The sequence below is a fragment of the Podarcis cretensis genome (assembly GCF_951804945.1).
Source record: "Podarcis cretensis genome assembly, chromosome: 16".
Taxonomy (NCBI): domain Eukaryota; kingdom Metazoa; phylum Chordata; class Lepidosauria; order Squamata; family Lacertidae; genus Podarcis; species Podarcis cretensis.
This window is the reverse complement of record NC_137186.1, coordinates 41,530,303-41,546,529: the sequence shown is the minus strand read 5'-3', so window position 1 is coordinate 41,546,529 and position 16,227 is coordinate 41,530,303. Positions and strand designations below refer to the sequence as shown.

Below are 16,227 nucleotides of genomic sequence, written 5' to 3'. Positions count from 1 at the left end.
CCAAATACTACCTCAAAATGTTTGCCGGAACAAGAAAATCCTAGTCATGCACCTGAAGTTCAGCAAAAAGGATGCCCATCTCATCTCCGTTAGGCTCATTCCATAGGCTGCAGCCCGCTACAGTTAATGCACAGCTCCTAGCAGTTACGAGACGTGCATCTGAGCCACGGGGGACCACTAGCAGAGACTACCCCAGAGATAGCAGGGATCAGGTTGGGATATAAGGGATCAGGAGGTCCTTGATATCCTGGACCCAAGTTGTTTACAAGGGCATTGGAAATTAATATAAGACTCGAACTTACAGTAACTCAGTAGCATATGGCAGCCAATGCAAGCTTTTAAAGAGTGATGTTCTGTGCTGGTGGTAGTCTGCCCCTACCAGCAGTGCAGTTGCAGCATTTTGCACCAGCTGAATCAGGTGCACACAGATGCAGAAATCAAGTCTTGCAGGGTGCCAATCTTTCCCTGCCCCAGCCCTTCACTTAACTATGCCAATGCCTCTTGTTTGATGAGATGGGGAGAGACAAGTGTAGTTCTAAACCTCTGACATTTGCATGGCTGGAATGTCGCCCGTTGTAGAAAGGTAAGAGTCATAGTCATTGCCCTGGCCACTTTTGCCTCTGGCCCTGCTCACCCCAGCATGTGGCTCCCAGAGGGAAATGCAGCCCTTGGTTTAAAAATTATTCCCATGCTGTTCCAGTTTCTCTTTCCTGTTCCCCAGAAAGAGGGAAAAGTCAGGGGCTCAGTGAGGATGAACTGGCTTTTGAAAACCTCTCTGCAGAGGAGCTGAAGTGTGGCATTCATTCATGCCCCATGGAGTGTGCATGCATGTGTATGTTTGTACACACCAGCTGCAAATGGCAGGATTCATCCACTTTTTCTCTTCTTCCCTTCCCTGCAGATTTCAGAAGGTTTACAGGAGGGAGTTCTGCAGAGCGGAAGCCTGAAGTCTCAGGTGCCTCATCACGCTTTGGCCCTTTACCAGCAGCAAATCACCATGGTCCACGAATCTGCCCACGAGGACTCTGCACAGAGTAAGCAGCTGCAGCTGCAGCCAGCTGAAAAGGACCCCCCGCTGAGCAGCAGCCCCAGGGCCCAGAGCAGGAGCCCAGCTGTGGTTGATAAAGAAGGTGCGTGGGAGTTTGGGGTCCGGGGAGGCAATGGTCGCAGAAGTGCAGGTGAGGGTGGAGATTAGCCCCCCATGCCAACCTCATGGGCTCTTTGGAAGCGTTCTCTGCCTCCCTTTTTCTGTCTCTCTCTCCACAGAGTCAGGCAGGCATGGCTAATTAGAGGGAACATCGTGTTTCGCTCTGCCTGGTCAAATGCCAAGAGGCAGGAGATCCCTCTTACTAATGTCCCCGGCCGTTGCGTTTGGAAGCAGGGCAAGGAGACCTGGAACAGGGCCAGGGCTGTGGGGCGAGCTACTCCCCACTGCCTTCAGAAGGCTTTTAGTGTTCAGCTGGAGACATTATTTCTTGGAGAATCAATGCTAATGCCCTGACTGGAAGGGCAAGGCTTCCTGTAAAAGATTCTCTGCTGCATTCAGGGTGGAAATGGCTGGGGCACCTAATGGGCAGTTTGTAGCTTTCTTCCCCTTCTCTGTGCCTCCCTGGTATTGATTGGCAAAACACTTGAGGAGGCACTGCAGTTGGTCACCTCATAATGCATGTCTAAGAATCCTTCCGCTGCTGTGTGGCTCCCTTCTGTGCTAAGAGAGAGTGGCGCTTACTGGGCCTCTGCCTTTTTGCATACGGACATTGCCTTATACTGAGTCAGACCATTGCTGCCTCTAGATCAGTATTGCCTACACTGACCGGCAGCAGCTCTCCAAGATCTCAGGGAGGGTTCTCTCCCAATTCTGCTTGGAGATGCCAGGGATTGAACCTTCTGCATTCGAAGTGGATGTTCTACCCCTGAGCTATGGTATATTATCTTTAGGGACGCAAACATGTTTTTTTTTGGGGGGGGGGATGTGAGTAGCAGAGGAAGTCCTTGTCAGTAGGCACTCCATCCTGCCATGTGAAGTGTTTACTTATGAGAAGATTCGCCAGCAGGGAGGTCTCCAGCTTGCACATGAAGCTGCCATAGACTGAGTTGGACCACTTGCCAGTCTGCCACTTTCCAAGGCTGATTTATTTAAAGAATTTTTTATCCAGTTCTGCAGTAAGAAAAATAAAACCAAAAGCCATAGCGCAGCTTACAAATTGCTGCAAACAAGACAGCTCCTGCCCTCAGGATTGCATTCTACATGAAGACATGACACAAGAGGAAAAGGCATTGGGAGGGAGGAGGGAACGAGAAAAGTTGGGTACAGTGTCTTAGTCACAAGGTGGAAAGAGACAGAAGAGCCAAAAACTGCTGGTCTCTGAGCCGCAGCAGTGGAGTTGGCCCAGCCCCCCTCGGCTGAGAAATCTCAAGCAAAAGTCTTTGCATGCCCTTTAAAGTGGGGATGCTGAGGTTTGCAGCTGAGTCCTCCTCCATGCAGGGCAGGTGCTCTTCTTGCTGAACCTGCTCTGCAGGGAGATGGGCCGCATTCCTTGGGGTGTCTAACTGGGAAGGAGTGTAGCTCCCTGGCAGAGCTTCTGCTTTGCATGCAGAAGGTCCCAGGTTCAATTACCAACATCTCCAGGTAGGGCAGGGAGAGAACCCACCTGAAGCCCTGGAGAAGTCAGTGTAAACAATGCTGAGCCAGCTGGACTAACGGTCAGGCTGGGTATTGGTTAGCCATGTTTCCTAGGTCTGTCGGGACATAATATCTGGGGAATTGAGACCCATTTTAAATGAAGAACTTTCAACACAAGAAAACTCAGGAAAGGAGCACTAACAGGCGACTCCACCCAAGATGTCGTGCAAACTGCACTTACTTACCTGGTACAAACGCATTCTACTAGCCAGGACTTTCTCACCCTGCTCATGTCCTTGACCCTTACCTGGTGCTGTTCCTTGCATTTGACCTCAACCAGTATGTCATTAGTTCTTTTATCCCTCCAGTAGAATTGGAGAGTTGGAAGCGACTCTGATTGTCATCTAGACCAATCCCCTGGAATGCAGGAATCTCAACTGATTCCAGATAATGCAGGGACAGACAGATGCGATGAGACACAAAAGCAAGACAAATGCCATATACTAAATCAGCAAGTGCAGTCCTGTTTAGTTTTACATGGTCTCTCCCCCCACCAATTTTCTTGTTCTCATTCCCTTCTTAAAGAATTTAGAATACCGTATTTTTCGCTCTATAACACGCACCTGACCATAACACGCACACCGTTTTTAGAGGAAAACAAGGGGGGGGGGATTCTGAATGAAACAGTGGATGTATCATTTTTGTGCTTCATGCTGTGGCCACAAACATGTGATCTGATGGTGAATTTGGGCTGACCCAATGCAAAAATCCTGAGGATCCATGTGGATCCATGCTTTGTAACCACATTTTAAGTGGGGAGGGAAGGAAAAACACAGAAGGGACAAGGAGCATGAGAGGGGTGTGCAGAGAAGCAGCTGGCTAAGAATGCAGGAGAGGGGTTTAACGGGAAGGAGGAAAGGAAGGCAAAAGTTCTCCCCACCCACCCAAGCCAGCCCCCCCCTCTCTCTCCCACCTGCATGTTTTCTGGCTGCCTGCGAGGAGCAGGGAGAGGAATTAGAAGGAAGGACGCTCTGCTTTCCCCTCTGCTTGCCTGGAGGGGAGGGGCTTTCCCTGCTCTTTGTTCCGTTTGAGCAAACACAGCAAGGAAACAGAGGTGGGTGGGCAGTAAGACCCTGAGGCAGAATGCAGGAAAGCAGCCGCTTCCTCTTTTCTGGCTTCCCTTCTCTGTTTCGCGGGATTTGATTTTTGCCTGATTAGTTGCCCCTGCACTCCTCCAGGGACCACACATTCACTCAATAACACACAGAGACATTTCCCCTTCCTTTTTAGGAGAAAAAATCTGTGTGTTATAGAGAGAAAAATACGGTACCCTTTTTCTGGCAGGGAGGGAATTGCATACAGGGAATGAAGTTCCTTAGACCAGAGCCGTAAGGTAATGAGATGTGTCATTCTACGCAGGAGGGCCCGTGCTGTCTTGGCAAAGGGGCTGTACTTTCAGGCAATGGGAGTTCATTGTTTCAGTTCTCCCAGGTTGGATGGGAGGATTTCACCCCCCAAAAAGTCAAATATGGTGGCGGGAGGAGGGATCTCCTCCACTCCCGCCCGTGAAGAACAGAGCCAGCTAAACTGCTTTTTTTTACTGCTCTGGAGGCCCAAACATCCAGAGCGGCTTTGTTGGCCAGGCTTTTAAGAGAGCACCGTCACGACCTGAGTGAGGGGTTCCCTGTCCTGCAGGTCTTTTGGCTGAACCATTGTCAGCTAGGAGCTGCTCTAGCCAAAGCATTTGCACACACACTGCCGCTGCCGCTGCCGCCTCCTCCTCCTCTGGCATGAAGGCCTTTTTCTGGTTTGGCGGACGGGAGCGCTGCCCATTTGGCTCTCATTTCTCCCTCAGATGGTTCCCGTTTTTTTTCTCTCCCTGCGTTTTGCTTTTTGTTTTTGTATGGAGAAGCCAAGCAGAGGAGGCGAGAGCAAGGGGTTGGAGGGGAGGGAAGAGGAAGAGTGTGCGAATGTGGGGTTGTTGCCTTTTTCTTTCCTTTTCTCTTGGCAGCTTTGGAGCTAGCAATATGTTTCCTATTGATTTAGCCACCCTTTTTAGCTTGGCCTTTTGAGGGCCCGTTGAAAGCCAAGAGCATGCATTTGGATGACGGATAGTATAAACGATGTCTCTCTTGCTCCAATTTCCAGGGCCTTGATAAACGGTAATAGTAACTCTCTTTCTGGGGATAAGAGCTGTTCTATCAAAAAGACCCTGAGTTATAGCCCCCCTTTAATATAGGTTGCGGCATGGCAGGAGGAGGTCAAAATAAAGCATTCGTACTTTAGACTTCAAAGCGTTTCCACCCTCAGCTGGGGGTGGAATAGCTTTCCAGATATACGCAGCACACGTCTTTCCTTTGAGGCTGAAGATCCCTTGCAAATAACGTATGTTGGATATTGCAGCCAGTGGACTTATACCAGGATCCAGCAATTTTCTGGGCCTCTGTTGTCTCCCATTAGGAATTTCCCCTGCCATTTCCCCTGTTGCGCCAGACACTCAGTGATAGAAATAAAAGCACATGTTGTCCCAGCTCCCGCACAGGCTTCCCGACTTCCGCTGCTTTGGGAGAAACAGCAACAGCACTTTATGCCGAGCGATCTAAAGCTCAGTAGCTGAGCTCGTGCTTAGGGGCAAAAAGGAGGCTGCCCTACCTTGAGTCAGCCCAGCCTGCCATCTTGCTCAGCATTGTCCATACCAGCCTTTCTCAGCCTTGGATCCACAGCTGTTGTTGGACTACAACTCCCACCATCCCTTGTGAGAAGGGCCAGCTGTCAGGGATGATGGGAATTGTAGTCCAACAACAGCTGGGGACCCAAGGTTGGAAAGGCAGGTCTACCCTGGCAGAAGATCTCCCGGGTTTCAGGAAGGGGATATTCCCAGCCTGACCTGCAGATGCTCTGCCACTGAGCTACAACCCTTCTCACGGAAGAGGTTCCAGGTTCAGCTCCCAACATCTCCATCTGAAAGAATCTTGGGCTGCAAGGCTGGGAAGGAGAGGTCTCTGCCTTTGTCAACCTGCTGCCCTCCAGATGTTGTCTGACTCCAACTCCCATCATCCCTGGGGGCACCCTATTGGGAAAGGCTGCCCTGGAGAGCCACTTCCAATATGTTCTGGGCTAAGTGGATCAGTGGTCTGACGTAGACTCCTCCAGACAACCCGTTCATTAAACCTTCATCCTAATTTGCTTGCACAAAGCTTACACAGAATTTAGGCGCCATCCAGTCTTCATTGAGCTTTTCTTATTATTTATTTACGAAGTTGTCATAAAACAAAAGAGTGGTCCACCCCATTCGGCATGCAGGATGTTTAAAGTGGATTTGTTGCACTGGGGCAACAGAATGCTTTTTAATTGGTTTTAATTGCAAACCTATAGGGACGCGGGTGGCGCTGTGGGTAAAAGCCTCAGCGCCTAGGGCTTGCTGATCGAAAGGTCGGCGGTTCGAATCCCCGCGGCGGGGTGCGCTCCCGCTGCTCGGTCCCAGCGCCTGCCAACCTAGCAGTTCGAAAGCACCCCCGGGTGCAAGTAGATAAATAGGGACCACTTACTGGTGGGAAGGTAAACGGCGTTTCCGTGTGCTGTGCTGGCTCGCCAGATGCAGCTTTGTCACGCTGGCCACGTGACCCGGAAGTGTCTCCGGACAGCGCTGGCCCCCGGCCTCTTGAGTGAGATGGGCGCACAACCCCAGAGTCTGTCAAGACTGGCCCGTACGGGCAGGGGTACCTTTACCTTTACCTAATTGCAAACCTAAAGTCCCAATATGTCGGTGTGATTGAATCCCTCCCACAAAGTATTGACAGTCTGGAGACACCCATAGTGCACTGCATTGTTTCTCAAACTTGGGTCCACAGCTGTTGTTGGACTACAACTCCCATCACCCCTGACCCCGGGTCCTGCTAGCTAGGGATGAAACATCCGATCAGTGGTTGTGGGGCCCCTGCTGCCTCTGCACATGGCACTCCCCCCCCCCTCACTCTCACTTGCCTGACAATCTCAGGATTCACCCCACTGCATGTGGAGCTCTTCGTGGACTATAAAGTGCTGCAGAAATGCCAAGAGTTGTCTCCAAATAAGTTCTATTCAGAGCAGACCTAGTATAATTAATGGACCCAAGTTATTCATGTTCATTCATTTCAATGGGTTTACTGAGTAGGAACAACATGGGCTGCAACCCTAAATATTTTGCTTGGATTACAGAAGGTGGAGACAAACACAGGTTTGCTAAATTAAAAAGAAAACTATTCAAAACAAGTGTTAAATAAATGCCAACTGTTTCTTTGAAGAACAGCGGTGGCCCCGCACTCACCCTATTCATGGGGCCATAGCCAAGCTTTCGTACAAATCTTTTCTTGGCGTATTGCTTCCCCATTTTGTCAAGGTGCCTCCGCCTTGCTAGCTGTGGGGCAGCCGCCTTCCCTTTGTTGCAAAGGCCCTCCAAAGGGCTGCAATTCCTGCACCCGGGTTCCATGCATAGCCTTGGCTGTCCCTGTGGGAGAGACAAAGAGAGTGCAGTGAGGGGAGAGTTGAAGTCTGGGAGGAGCACAGAGAATTACCAAGGAAAATATGCACAAGCCGTTGAAGAGCCAGAGGCCTCTGTGCTGCTGTCTGCCTCCAAGCCTCACCCTTTGATGCTGACGTGTCTCCCATCTGCTTCATGCCATCCTTTGAAGGTGCAGATAAAAACCATGTTTCACATCTTAAATCATGAAAGCCAGAAAGTGGGGGGTGGTGACATGGATGCAATTTAATCTCCTGGTTCTCAAAAGTATGAGGTAGGCTTTCCAGGGAGAAGCGTGAGGAGTTATTCCTATATAACACACAGGCATTTCAGGACAGTAAACCCCATTGCTTTGCATCTTCCCTCCCAGCAGAGCACATAGCCCCCTCAAGGGTGCAGCATCCAACATGGTGAGGCTTGGCTGGGAGAATTTTCCATGCCCATTCCTTCCATTGTCTGTCCAGATGTTGGGGTCACATCAAAGCATTGGGGTGTGTGTGTGTGTGTGTGTGTGTGTGTTTCACATAGACCTCCCTCTTGTCTCTTTCCAGGGTCGAAGCCCTGGCACTGTGAGGGCCCACGCAGAGGCCCTAGGCTCATCTCTGCCCCCCTCAAAAAAGTCCTTGGTTGAACAGGTCATTTTCAGTCCCTCAGTATCCATCTCACCTCTGGCGTAACTCCAAACAGTCCCCATCTGCATTACTAGCAGTTTGAGCAAGTAAAAGCAGACTTTAGAGTCACACAAGTCCCTTCATACGAGTTTTCACAGGGACAGTGGATGCTGCTCCTTTTTTATTGGGCTTTTGCTTTTCTCGAGGGACCTGCCTCCGTAGGCATAAAGTGCTGTGAAGGTCTTGGCAATCCTCATCCCTCCATTGGTCTCAGATATTAGTTGTGCTTGGAAGGACCTTAAGGGCATTTGTTTGTTGGCTTGTGGGCCTCTCAGTAAAGTTGTTTTTACATAACTAAAGGCAAACAGATAATTTGTTCATTCATTCCTTTCGGGGGACGGCCATAGCTCAGTAGTAAAGGACCTGTTTTGCATGCAGAAGGTCCCAGTTTCAATCCCTGGCATCTCCAGGTAGGTCTGGGAGGGACCCTGGCCTGAAACTCTCTAGGCCAGGCAGGCTGGGGTGGGCCAAATGCAGCTCCTTGGGCTTCTCTCTGGCCTGCATCCTCTCCCCAAGCCGTTCCCCTTCTCCCCAGGCCATGCCTCACACTGCTCTGCTCTTCACCCTCCTTGCAATCTTCTTGCCTGGCTGGAGTGTGTTCTTCTGTGGCAATGCCTTTTGCTTGCCTGGAGAGAGGATGGAGAGGCTCCGTGGCTGGAATGTAGCCTACTGCACAAAGGGAAAAGTCACGTCTGTTGCTCTGCCCATGTCTGCCATTGGCATATGCCCCCCACCCCTGCAATGACAAGGGAATGTGACCATCGAGTCGAAAAAGGTCCCCACAAACCCCAGTGTAGGCAAGAGTGAGCTAGATGGCACAATGTTCTGACTTGGTAAAAAGCAACTTCGTTTATTTAACTCAACGGTTTATAGTCCCTGCTTAAGTGCAAACACCCATCAGGGTGGGCTAGCAGTAACAGCAGAGACAAATAAATCCAGAATAAAACAAATAAAGGCAACATATTTAAAAGCAGAGTAGCAGATAGAATCAGCTTTCGGTAACGTTTAACCAGGCTTATTCTTAAACAGTTGTGTACTGTGTATGTAGGAGGAGTACATTCCTGACAGGAGAACCATCTTCAGCCCAGCCATGCTGTCTTGAGGTCCTTGCCAATGTGGTGGGCAGAGGCCTGATGAAGCAGCCCTTGCAGAGGGAACAGGAAGCTGCTGACTCCAGATGTTGTTGGACTCGCAGCTCCTAGCGCCCCTGACTTGGCCATGCTGGCTGGAGGGCGCTGGAGCCCAAGAGCTGGGTCCCATGTTCTCTGCCTCCCCCCCCCCCTTACACAGTGCTTGGAAGGAACAGGTTCAGTTTAATGAAGTTCACGGAATTAGTTCAAAAACATCCAAGCTGCACCCGAGAGTAGTTTCCATAATCGCCAGGCAAACTGAATGTGAATTAAGTTTGGTTTGGGGTAGAACTTTGAACAGTTTCTCATTTGTCTTCATTCTCTTAAATGTGCTTTTTGGTCTTCAGCGTCTTTGGGCCTTTAAGGCTAAGAATCGTAATTGTTGGAGAAAATAAATTAAACTTCCACTCTCTGTGTGTGTGCTTTGATGTACTCTTAGACTTCTTAAGTACATTGTACTTCAGCACAGTAGCTTTTAACATTCTGAATGCTGGGGGGGGGGGGAGAATAATTTGCATGAACTTGAACTGAACTCTGAACTGAACAAGTTAGTTTTGCAACTAGTTCGGGTTTGTTTGTCTTTTTGTAAACTGCTTTGAGAGCCCCTTTGGCTTAAATAGGGACAAGGTATAAATTACTCAAATAAATAAATAAAGTTTCTGATGAGGGTACACCAGAGATTGGTTGCCACCAGAAGATAAGACCCTGCTCCTACCTGCTCTTCCTCCGCAAGGTGTCCTTCGGATTGTAGCATACGAGAGTTGCTTATTGTTGTTATTCTCCCCACCCCCACTGAGCTTTTCGTAACTCAAAACTCTTCAGATCATCCCACAAAGGTTTTACAAGATTAGTTAGATTGAGAGAGAATAATTAGCCGCAGTTCATATGTACTTGTGTGAAACTTGATTTCTTTGAATTGTTATTGATAGCTGCATATATGCTTAGGTCCCACTGCAAAGCACTGTGTTTCAAGCAATGCAGCATAGCAATACGAACGGCTCTCTCTTTGCTGCTACATATACAGTGGCCCATCTGCGCCTGGAAATTGTTGCTTGATTTTGCAGCGATCACTTGACCAATGTGTGTGTGTGTGTGTGTGTGTGTGTAAGAGCCTGATTGTCCGCACAAGGTCACTCAATGAGCATCATGGCTGAATGGGGATTTGCATATGGATGTCCTGTAGCCAAACCCAGTGTTTTGTCTACTTGGGGTTCCTTTCTGACTGATGATTTGCTGTCCCTTTGTTTTCTCTCGCAGAGAAACCAGTGCATTTCACCTCCCTCCCGGAGGGGCCAAAGCTGGTTGGAGAGCCCTCCATCACAACCTGCTGGCCTCCAGTGCTTCCCTACCAAGGTTCAAGGGATCTGATCCGAACCTCTCCACACACTGAGCCTCACGTGTTTCAGTATAATCCTCCAGGTGAGAGAGGTTCAATCAGGTTTGCGTTGCGTTGTTGTTAAATTTGTATACTATCATGTACTGGCTGGATGCAGAGGAATGGTGGGAGGCAGCAGCTAGAGAACCCCCAAGGAAGGAAGGCTCAGAGCCTGGGGATTAGTGGGCAGTGAGTGGTCACAGGTAGAAGAGGGAGAAGACTGTGGCAGGGGGGCGGGAGAGAGGTGTTGGAAGCTTAGGGAGCTGGGAGGGTCTGTGTCAGAGAGCAGCCAAGAATCAGAGGCAGAAGCTGAAACAGGACAGTGGGATGAGGGAGTCAGGCTGGTGAGGATGCACATGTTTCTTCCCCTGCTGCTGCAACAGAGAGGCATGAAGCAGGAGGAGCAAAGGCAGACATGCAGGCCCAGTCTCAGATTGCTTGGGAAAACCCTGGAGATGAGGAAACTTAGGCAGCTGTGGGAAGGCAGGGACCTTCAGTCTCCACAAGTGCTTCATAGGGGCAAGACCTACCAGAGAAGAATTGCTGTGCTCATTAGGCCTGACAGCTCTGAGCGCATCCTGATTTCTTCTAACAGAGAGTTAACTTCACTTACTCTGAGTGATTTATTGTTGGCTCGTTCCTGACATGTACTGCCCTTCATCCATAGATCTCAGGGCAGTTCACAGCATAAAAACACAAGATAAAGAAAGACATAATAAAAACAAGAATAAAAACCAATAACCTCCTCCCACAGAACATTTAAAAGGGTATTGGGTTATTGCTGTGATCCAAGCATCACAGGACACTTTATAAAAACACAAACATTTATAACATAACAACAAACAAAATAATAACACCCCCCACACACATGCAGTTTAAAAGTCATAGATTATTTAGTTAGCCAAAGGCCTGGGAGAAGAGGAATGTTTTTTGCCTGACACCAAGCGAGCCTCGCTGGGGAGAGCATTCCACAAGCGGTGAGACACCACAGAAAAGGCTTGTTCTCGTGTTGTCATCCTCTGGTCCTCTTGCAGAGGAGGCACACAAAGAAGAGCCTCAGATGTTGATTGCAGGGTCCAGGTTGGTTCATATGGGGAGAGGGGTCCTTGAGTCCTTGCACTTTGAAGTGGGCTTGCTTTGCTGGTGTGAACAACCTGATGCAGGTAGCAGTTGCCACCATGAGCCCCCTTGGAAAGCAGTTTTCATAATCTGTTGCTTATGAGCTTTCCATGAGAGACATTCTGTCCCACCATTCTTGGAAACTCAGTGCTCGTAGGCACGAGGCCCCATGGCGGCAGCACTAGGAACTTGGGAAGCTGCCTTGTACCAAGTCAGACCATTAATCTGTCTAGTACAGTATTGTCTACAATGACTCTCACTGCAGTTGCCCCTTAAGGGGATCAAACCTGCAACCTTGGTGTTATCAGCACCACACTCTAACCAGCTGAGCTAGTCTTATCACACATACAGACACACACCCCCACACACACACAACTGGAAGCTTGAGACAACAAGTGAAGCAGTCTTTCTTTAAAAATAAAATTCGAAATTATAAATGCCTCTTGCTTTTTTCCTTGCTTTTTTATTTATTTATTTTTGTATGCAGGTCACTCAATCTCCTTAAACATGCATGAAGGTTCTCGGACGGGCTTCCAGAGATTGTCCGCCATCTCCAACCCTCCCCCTCTCATCTCTACCAAGCATCCTTCTGTTCTTGAAAGGCCCCTTGGCTCTATTTCCCAGGTAAAGGCTCAGGTGTCAGGGCATGTGGAAGACATTCCTTTTGCTAGGCAGGTCCTTTCATGGCAGCTCTGATCTTTATAGATTCTCCCAGACAAGGAGTATCAGCAGGGGAGGGGTAGAGACTAAGTGTCATCTGTGTATGTACAGCACCTTGCAGAACTTCATAGGCAAAAAGTAGACAGGTCCCTGCCCCCAAGCAGCTTCCAGTCTGAAACAGACAGTGAAGAAAGCAACAGGGATGCGAAAGAGGGAGAGACCAAGGGAGGCTAGCACGAATCTGGACAGACATTGTTGCCATGTATTTACATCCTTGGTTGCATTTAGGAATATGGATTAAAAGTAGAATCATAGAATCATAGAGTTGGAAGAGACCACAAGGGCCATCAAGTCCAACCCCCTGCCAAGCAGGAAACACCATCAGAGCACTCCTGACGTATGGTTGTCAAGCCTCCACATTGTGCTTCCCAGACCAACAGTTGTCCATGAGGTTCCTTTAGGAGATCTGCAGTGTGTCTGTCAATTTGTGACTGAAAACAAGAAGCAGCGCATTCATTGCATTAAACATTCTCATTGATCTTTAACTGTGTGTTTTCTACTTCTTTTATTGTTTAGATTGCATTTTACTGTACTGCAATTTGAATCCTGCAGAATGCAATAACATTTCCCACTTTTCCCAGGCAGAGGTCTGTGCTTTTAATGCTCCATGTCCAAGAGTTTTTATTCTGTTTTGGGTTTTTTGCACCAAGGGTTCCCCACAAAAATCCATTCTTTAAAGCTGAATCGGAACAAACATCAATTTGGGTTTTCCATGGTTGTTTCCTCCAAATGAGCTTTAAAGAGCAAGTTTTAATGGGAAGAACTCCAGAGCAAAAAAAGGCTCATTGACCTGTAGCTTTGTATTGTGGACTGTGCCTGCAAAGAGTGGAGGAAAGGTAAGTGTGAATAAGCCCTAAATGGTCCACCAAAGCCCATAATCAGTTTTCAGGTGACTGTGGGAAAATGCTTGTGCAAACAGTAGTATAAACTAAAGGCTGCCTGGACTGTTTCATGTGGTTGGCTTTATCCAGCTTTATCCTTGCCCTCAATCCTTGTCCCATCAGTCCTCCATTGCCTCTATGCAGAACCTAGCACCCTCTTTCCATGAATGAAATATCAAACTGCAGCAGTAATGACTTATTTCACAAGGTGTGACAGCAGAGCTACTTTGGTACTTGCACCTGTCGCTCTTGTTCCCCTGTAACAACACCCTTTGATGTGCCTTTCAGGGGGTGCCTATCCAGCTCCACACTCCATTCAGCTCCGAGCATGCAAAAGTCCCCATTGGCTCCATCGGCATGGGCCTTCCTCTGACTGTGGACCCCAAGAAGCTGGGTAAGACGCCATAACATTCCCCATTCTGTTGGACTGCAGATGTCGGCACCAGAGCCACAGCTGGCAGCTGGAAGAGAGACTTGACAGTTAATGAATATTGAGAAATTACAGCAGGAAGCAGCCTAACAGCTGCCCCCACCCCCAGTCCACTCCTGTTCTGGCACTGTAACATGGCTGCATGATATGTTAATGTTTTCTAGTGCCTTTCCCTGGAGTGAAGCAGGAGCAGCTCTCTCCGCGGAGCCAGGCTGGCCAACCAGAAAGCTTAGTCGTGCAGACGTCGCAGGAGAACTCCCTCCTTCGGGGTGAGGCAGTGGCACTGTGCCGCCTGAGGTTCTTATTCCCTGGGCGGGGGGTCACTTGCAGCGTCCCTCTCTGAAGCTGCCATGTACAGTCTTGAGAGTTGCATCCCAGCATTTTTGATGGCGTTGCACAGGATTCTTGGAAACATAGGAGGCCGCCTTATGCTGAATCAGAACATCATCATCATCATCATCATCATCATCATCATTATTGCTATTATTTGTATACCAGCTTTCATCCAAAGATCCCAGAGTGGTTCACAACATAAAAATACAGAATAAAACCAGCAGCTCTCCAGGATTTCAGGCCAGAGCCTTGCCCTGCCTGCCTGGAGATGCTTTGGGTGAACTGGGGACCCTTCGGCATGCAAAGCAGATAGATACTTCCCCGCTGAGCTGAAGTCCTTCCCAATGTTTCTTCAGTGTCCCTGAAAACCTTGCTGCTCCAAGGAGCTGTTTGCATGGCTTATACGGCCGGGTGAACGCTGATTTTGTCTGGCATACTGGACCAAGAGTGGCCTTGCCTGCGTGCATCAGAGGGGTTCAAACAGGGAAACGTCCATAGCTAAGTTGTTTCTTCCTAAATGTCACCTCTGACCTCCTAAGTGTCCAGAAGCGCCCTAGAAACTGGCAAATGTTAAAAGCAGGGGTGGGGCCGGGGGCTCTCAGGCTTGGGGGCCAGTTGCAGCTCCCCAGGCCTCTGTCCTCTCCAGGCCCCCCCCCCGACTGATTCTGCTTCATTCCCCTGAGTGTATTCACCTGTCTAGAATGGGCCCTTGAAGTCTTGGCTGCCTGAACGGGAGAGCAGAGAAGGGTGTGTAGAAACCAGAAATTTACACCCATTGCCCTGCCCCTTTTTACTTCTGGCCACGCCCACTGCTGGCATGTGGCCCTCAGGAGGTTGCCCGGGTGCTGATGCGGTCCTTAGAAAAAACTGAAAAAAGTTTGCCCACCCCTGTCTAAAAGCACCACCCTATCCGCCAGTGCCTTCATTTGCAGTGCCTGGGCTTCCTCCAGGCTGGAGGCATTTTTGACATGGTTGTATCCTGCAGGAACATCCCTGGGCTCGTTGTCGGGAGGCAGCATCACGAAAGGCACGCCAAGCCCACGGCCGCCATCGGAGTCTCCCATCACGTATCGAGGATCCATCACACACGTAGGTCTCTTCTCTGCTTCCAGGGGTCAGTGAAAATTGGGTTGGAACTTCCTCAGGAGGCAAGCTTCCCTGAGAAAGCGCTTGTCCACCTTCCCCTGCCATGTGGGAGACCTGTCTACTTGAGTGCATTTCTCAATTTGTGCAGAGAGGCTGTGGAGCCCAAGGGGCCTAGGTCAAGGCTGGACAACACGTGGGAGTTTGCTGACAGATGGAAAGCCGTAGAATTCTAGAGTTGGAAGTGAGCCTGAGGGTCATCTAGTCCAACGCAGTGTGAAAAGGCTTGAGAAGCCTGATAGAAGAAAGTGCATCATCCTTGCTGAAGGGCACAGGGCAGGGAGGTGGATGTGTCAAGAGGAGCATCCCACAATCGTTCTAACTGCAACATTAAACTTGGTGCACTCTTGCCTCATAAGCTTAGGAGTGATGCTTTCTTGGCTGGAAATTCTGCTTCTCTCGTGCCGTCGGAGGGTAAATGCATCCATTTGTGGCCAAAACCAGATGCTTGGATTAGGCATAGGATGAAGTTCCATTCTTTGGAGCGTCTTCATGAAAAGGAATGTTAGCAGGTTGTGTCCTAAGTAGGACAAACTACAGTCCTGTTATAAACTGCCCCTTGAACTTCTTTTGTTGGGTGGCATGTAAATGACTAAAATAAATAAATCTCTCCCACCTTTCTCCATATGAAACACCCAAGGCAGTTTACAAGTTGATAAAATAATTTATTTCAGTTTTTATTGCATAATTTTTACTAGCAATATTGATATTCTAGGAATTGTTATTCCTTGGAAGTGCATGTGTAAATGTATTTTTTCCCCGTGTTGCAATTATAAACCTCACAGTGGACCTGGGTCTTGTTTTTATTATTCCTTATAAAGTTTCATTTATGTTCTGGAGAGGTACAACTTGAGCAGCACAAATGATAACCAGTTACTTGTACCAGGCTCTGCCTTCCCTCTCTGATTTATTGAAATACTAACATTCTGAATTGGCACAGAAAGAGAACAATGCGTGTAACAGGCCCCCACCTACTCCCGGGTCCGCCCCTGCCTTGTTAGCCTGAGAAGTAGACCAGGCTCTGTGAGGAAATGCGAAAGGAACAAGGCGGGCAAGGAGCCATTCTTTTACGGCTCTCTGGCTTTGGTCTGCCGCTAATGTGGGTAAAGGCTTGGCGGCTCCTAAAACCCCTCTCCCCAAATCAGTGTATCATTTAGTAGTCAAGGGAAACAGAGTGGGCTGCCAGATGGGTTGGGTCTTCTTCCAGGCGTTGTCCCTCGGGGACACACACACACACACACACACACACACACACCAGCGAGTTCCGACTCCCATCCGTCATCTCCAGCAGCAGAATCCCTGCC

At 49.1% G+C, this 16,227-nt stretch overlaps 1 protein-coding gene across 24 annotated transcripts in view; it reads left to right on the top strand.

The window, feature by feature from the left end:
- The window catches only part of NCOR2 (nuclear receptor corepressor 2), a 352,014-nt gene that overhangs the window by 282,127 nt on the left and 53,660 nt on the right, over positions 1–16,227 (top strand). For 23 of the 24 annotated variants that reach the window (XM_079957722.1, XM_079957718.1, XM_079957725.1 and 20 more), the window contains 6 exons: positions 902–1,130; positions 10,180–10,341; positions 11,904–12,040; positions 13,306–13,411; positions 13,612–13,716; positions 14,766–14,869. In XM_079957722.1, the coding sequence (XP_079813848.1) occupies positions 902–1,130; positions 10,180–10,341; positions 11,904–12,040; positions 13,306–13,411; positions 13,612–13,716; positions 14,766–14,869 (843 nt within the window). The remainder of the gene's footprint in view (positions 1–901; positions 1,131–10,179; positions 10,342–11,903; positions 12,041–13,305; positions 13,412–13,611; positions 13,717–14,765; positions 14,870–16,227) is intronic. The other variant, XM_079957706.1, reaches the window with a different exon arrangement.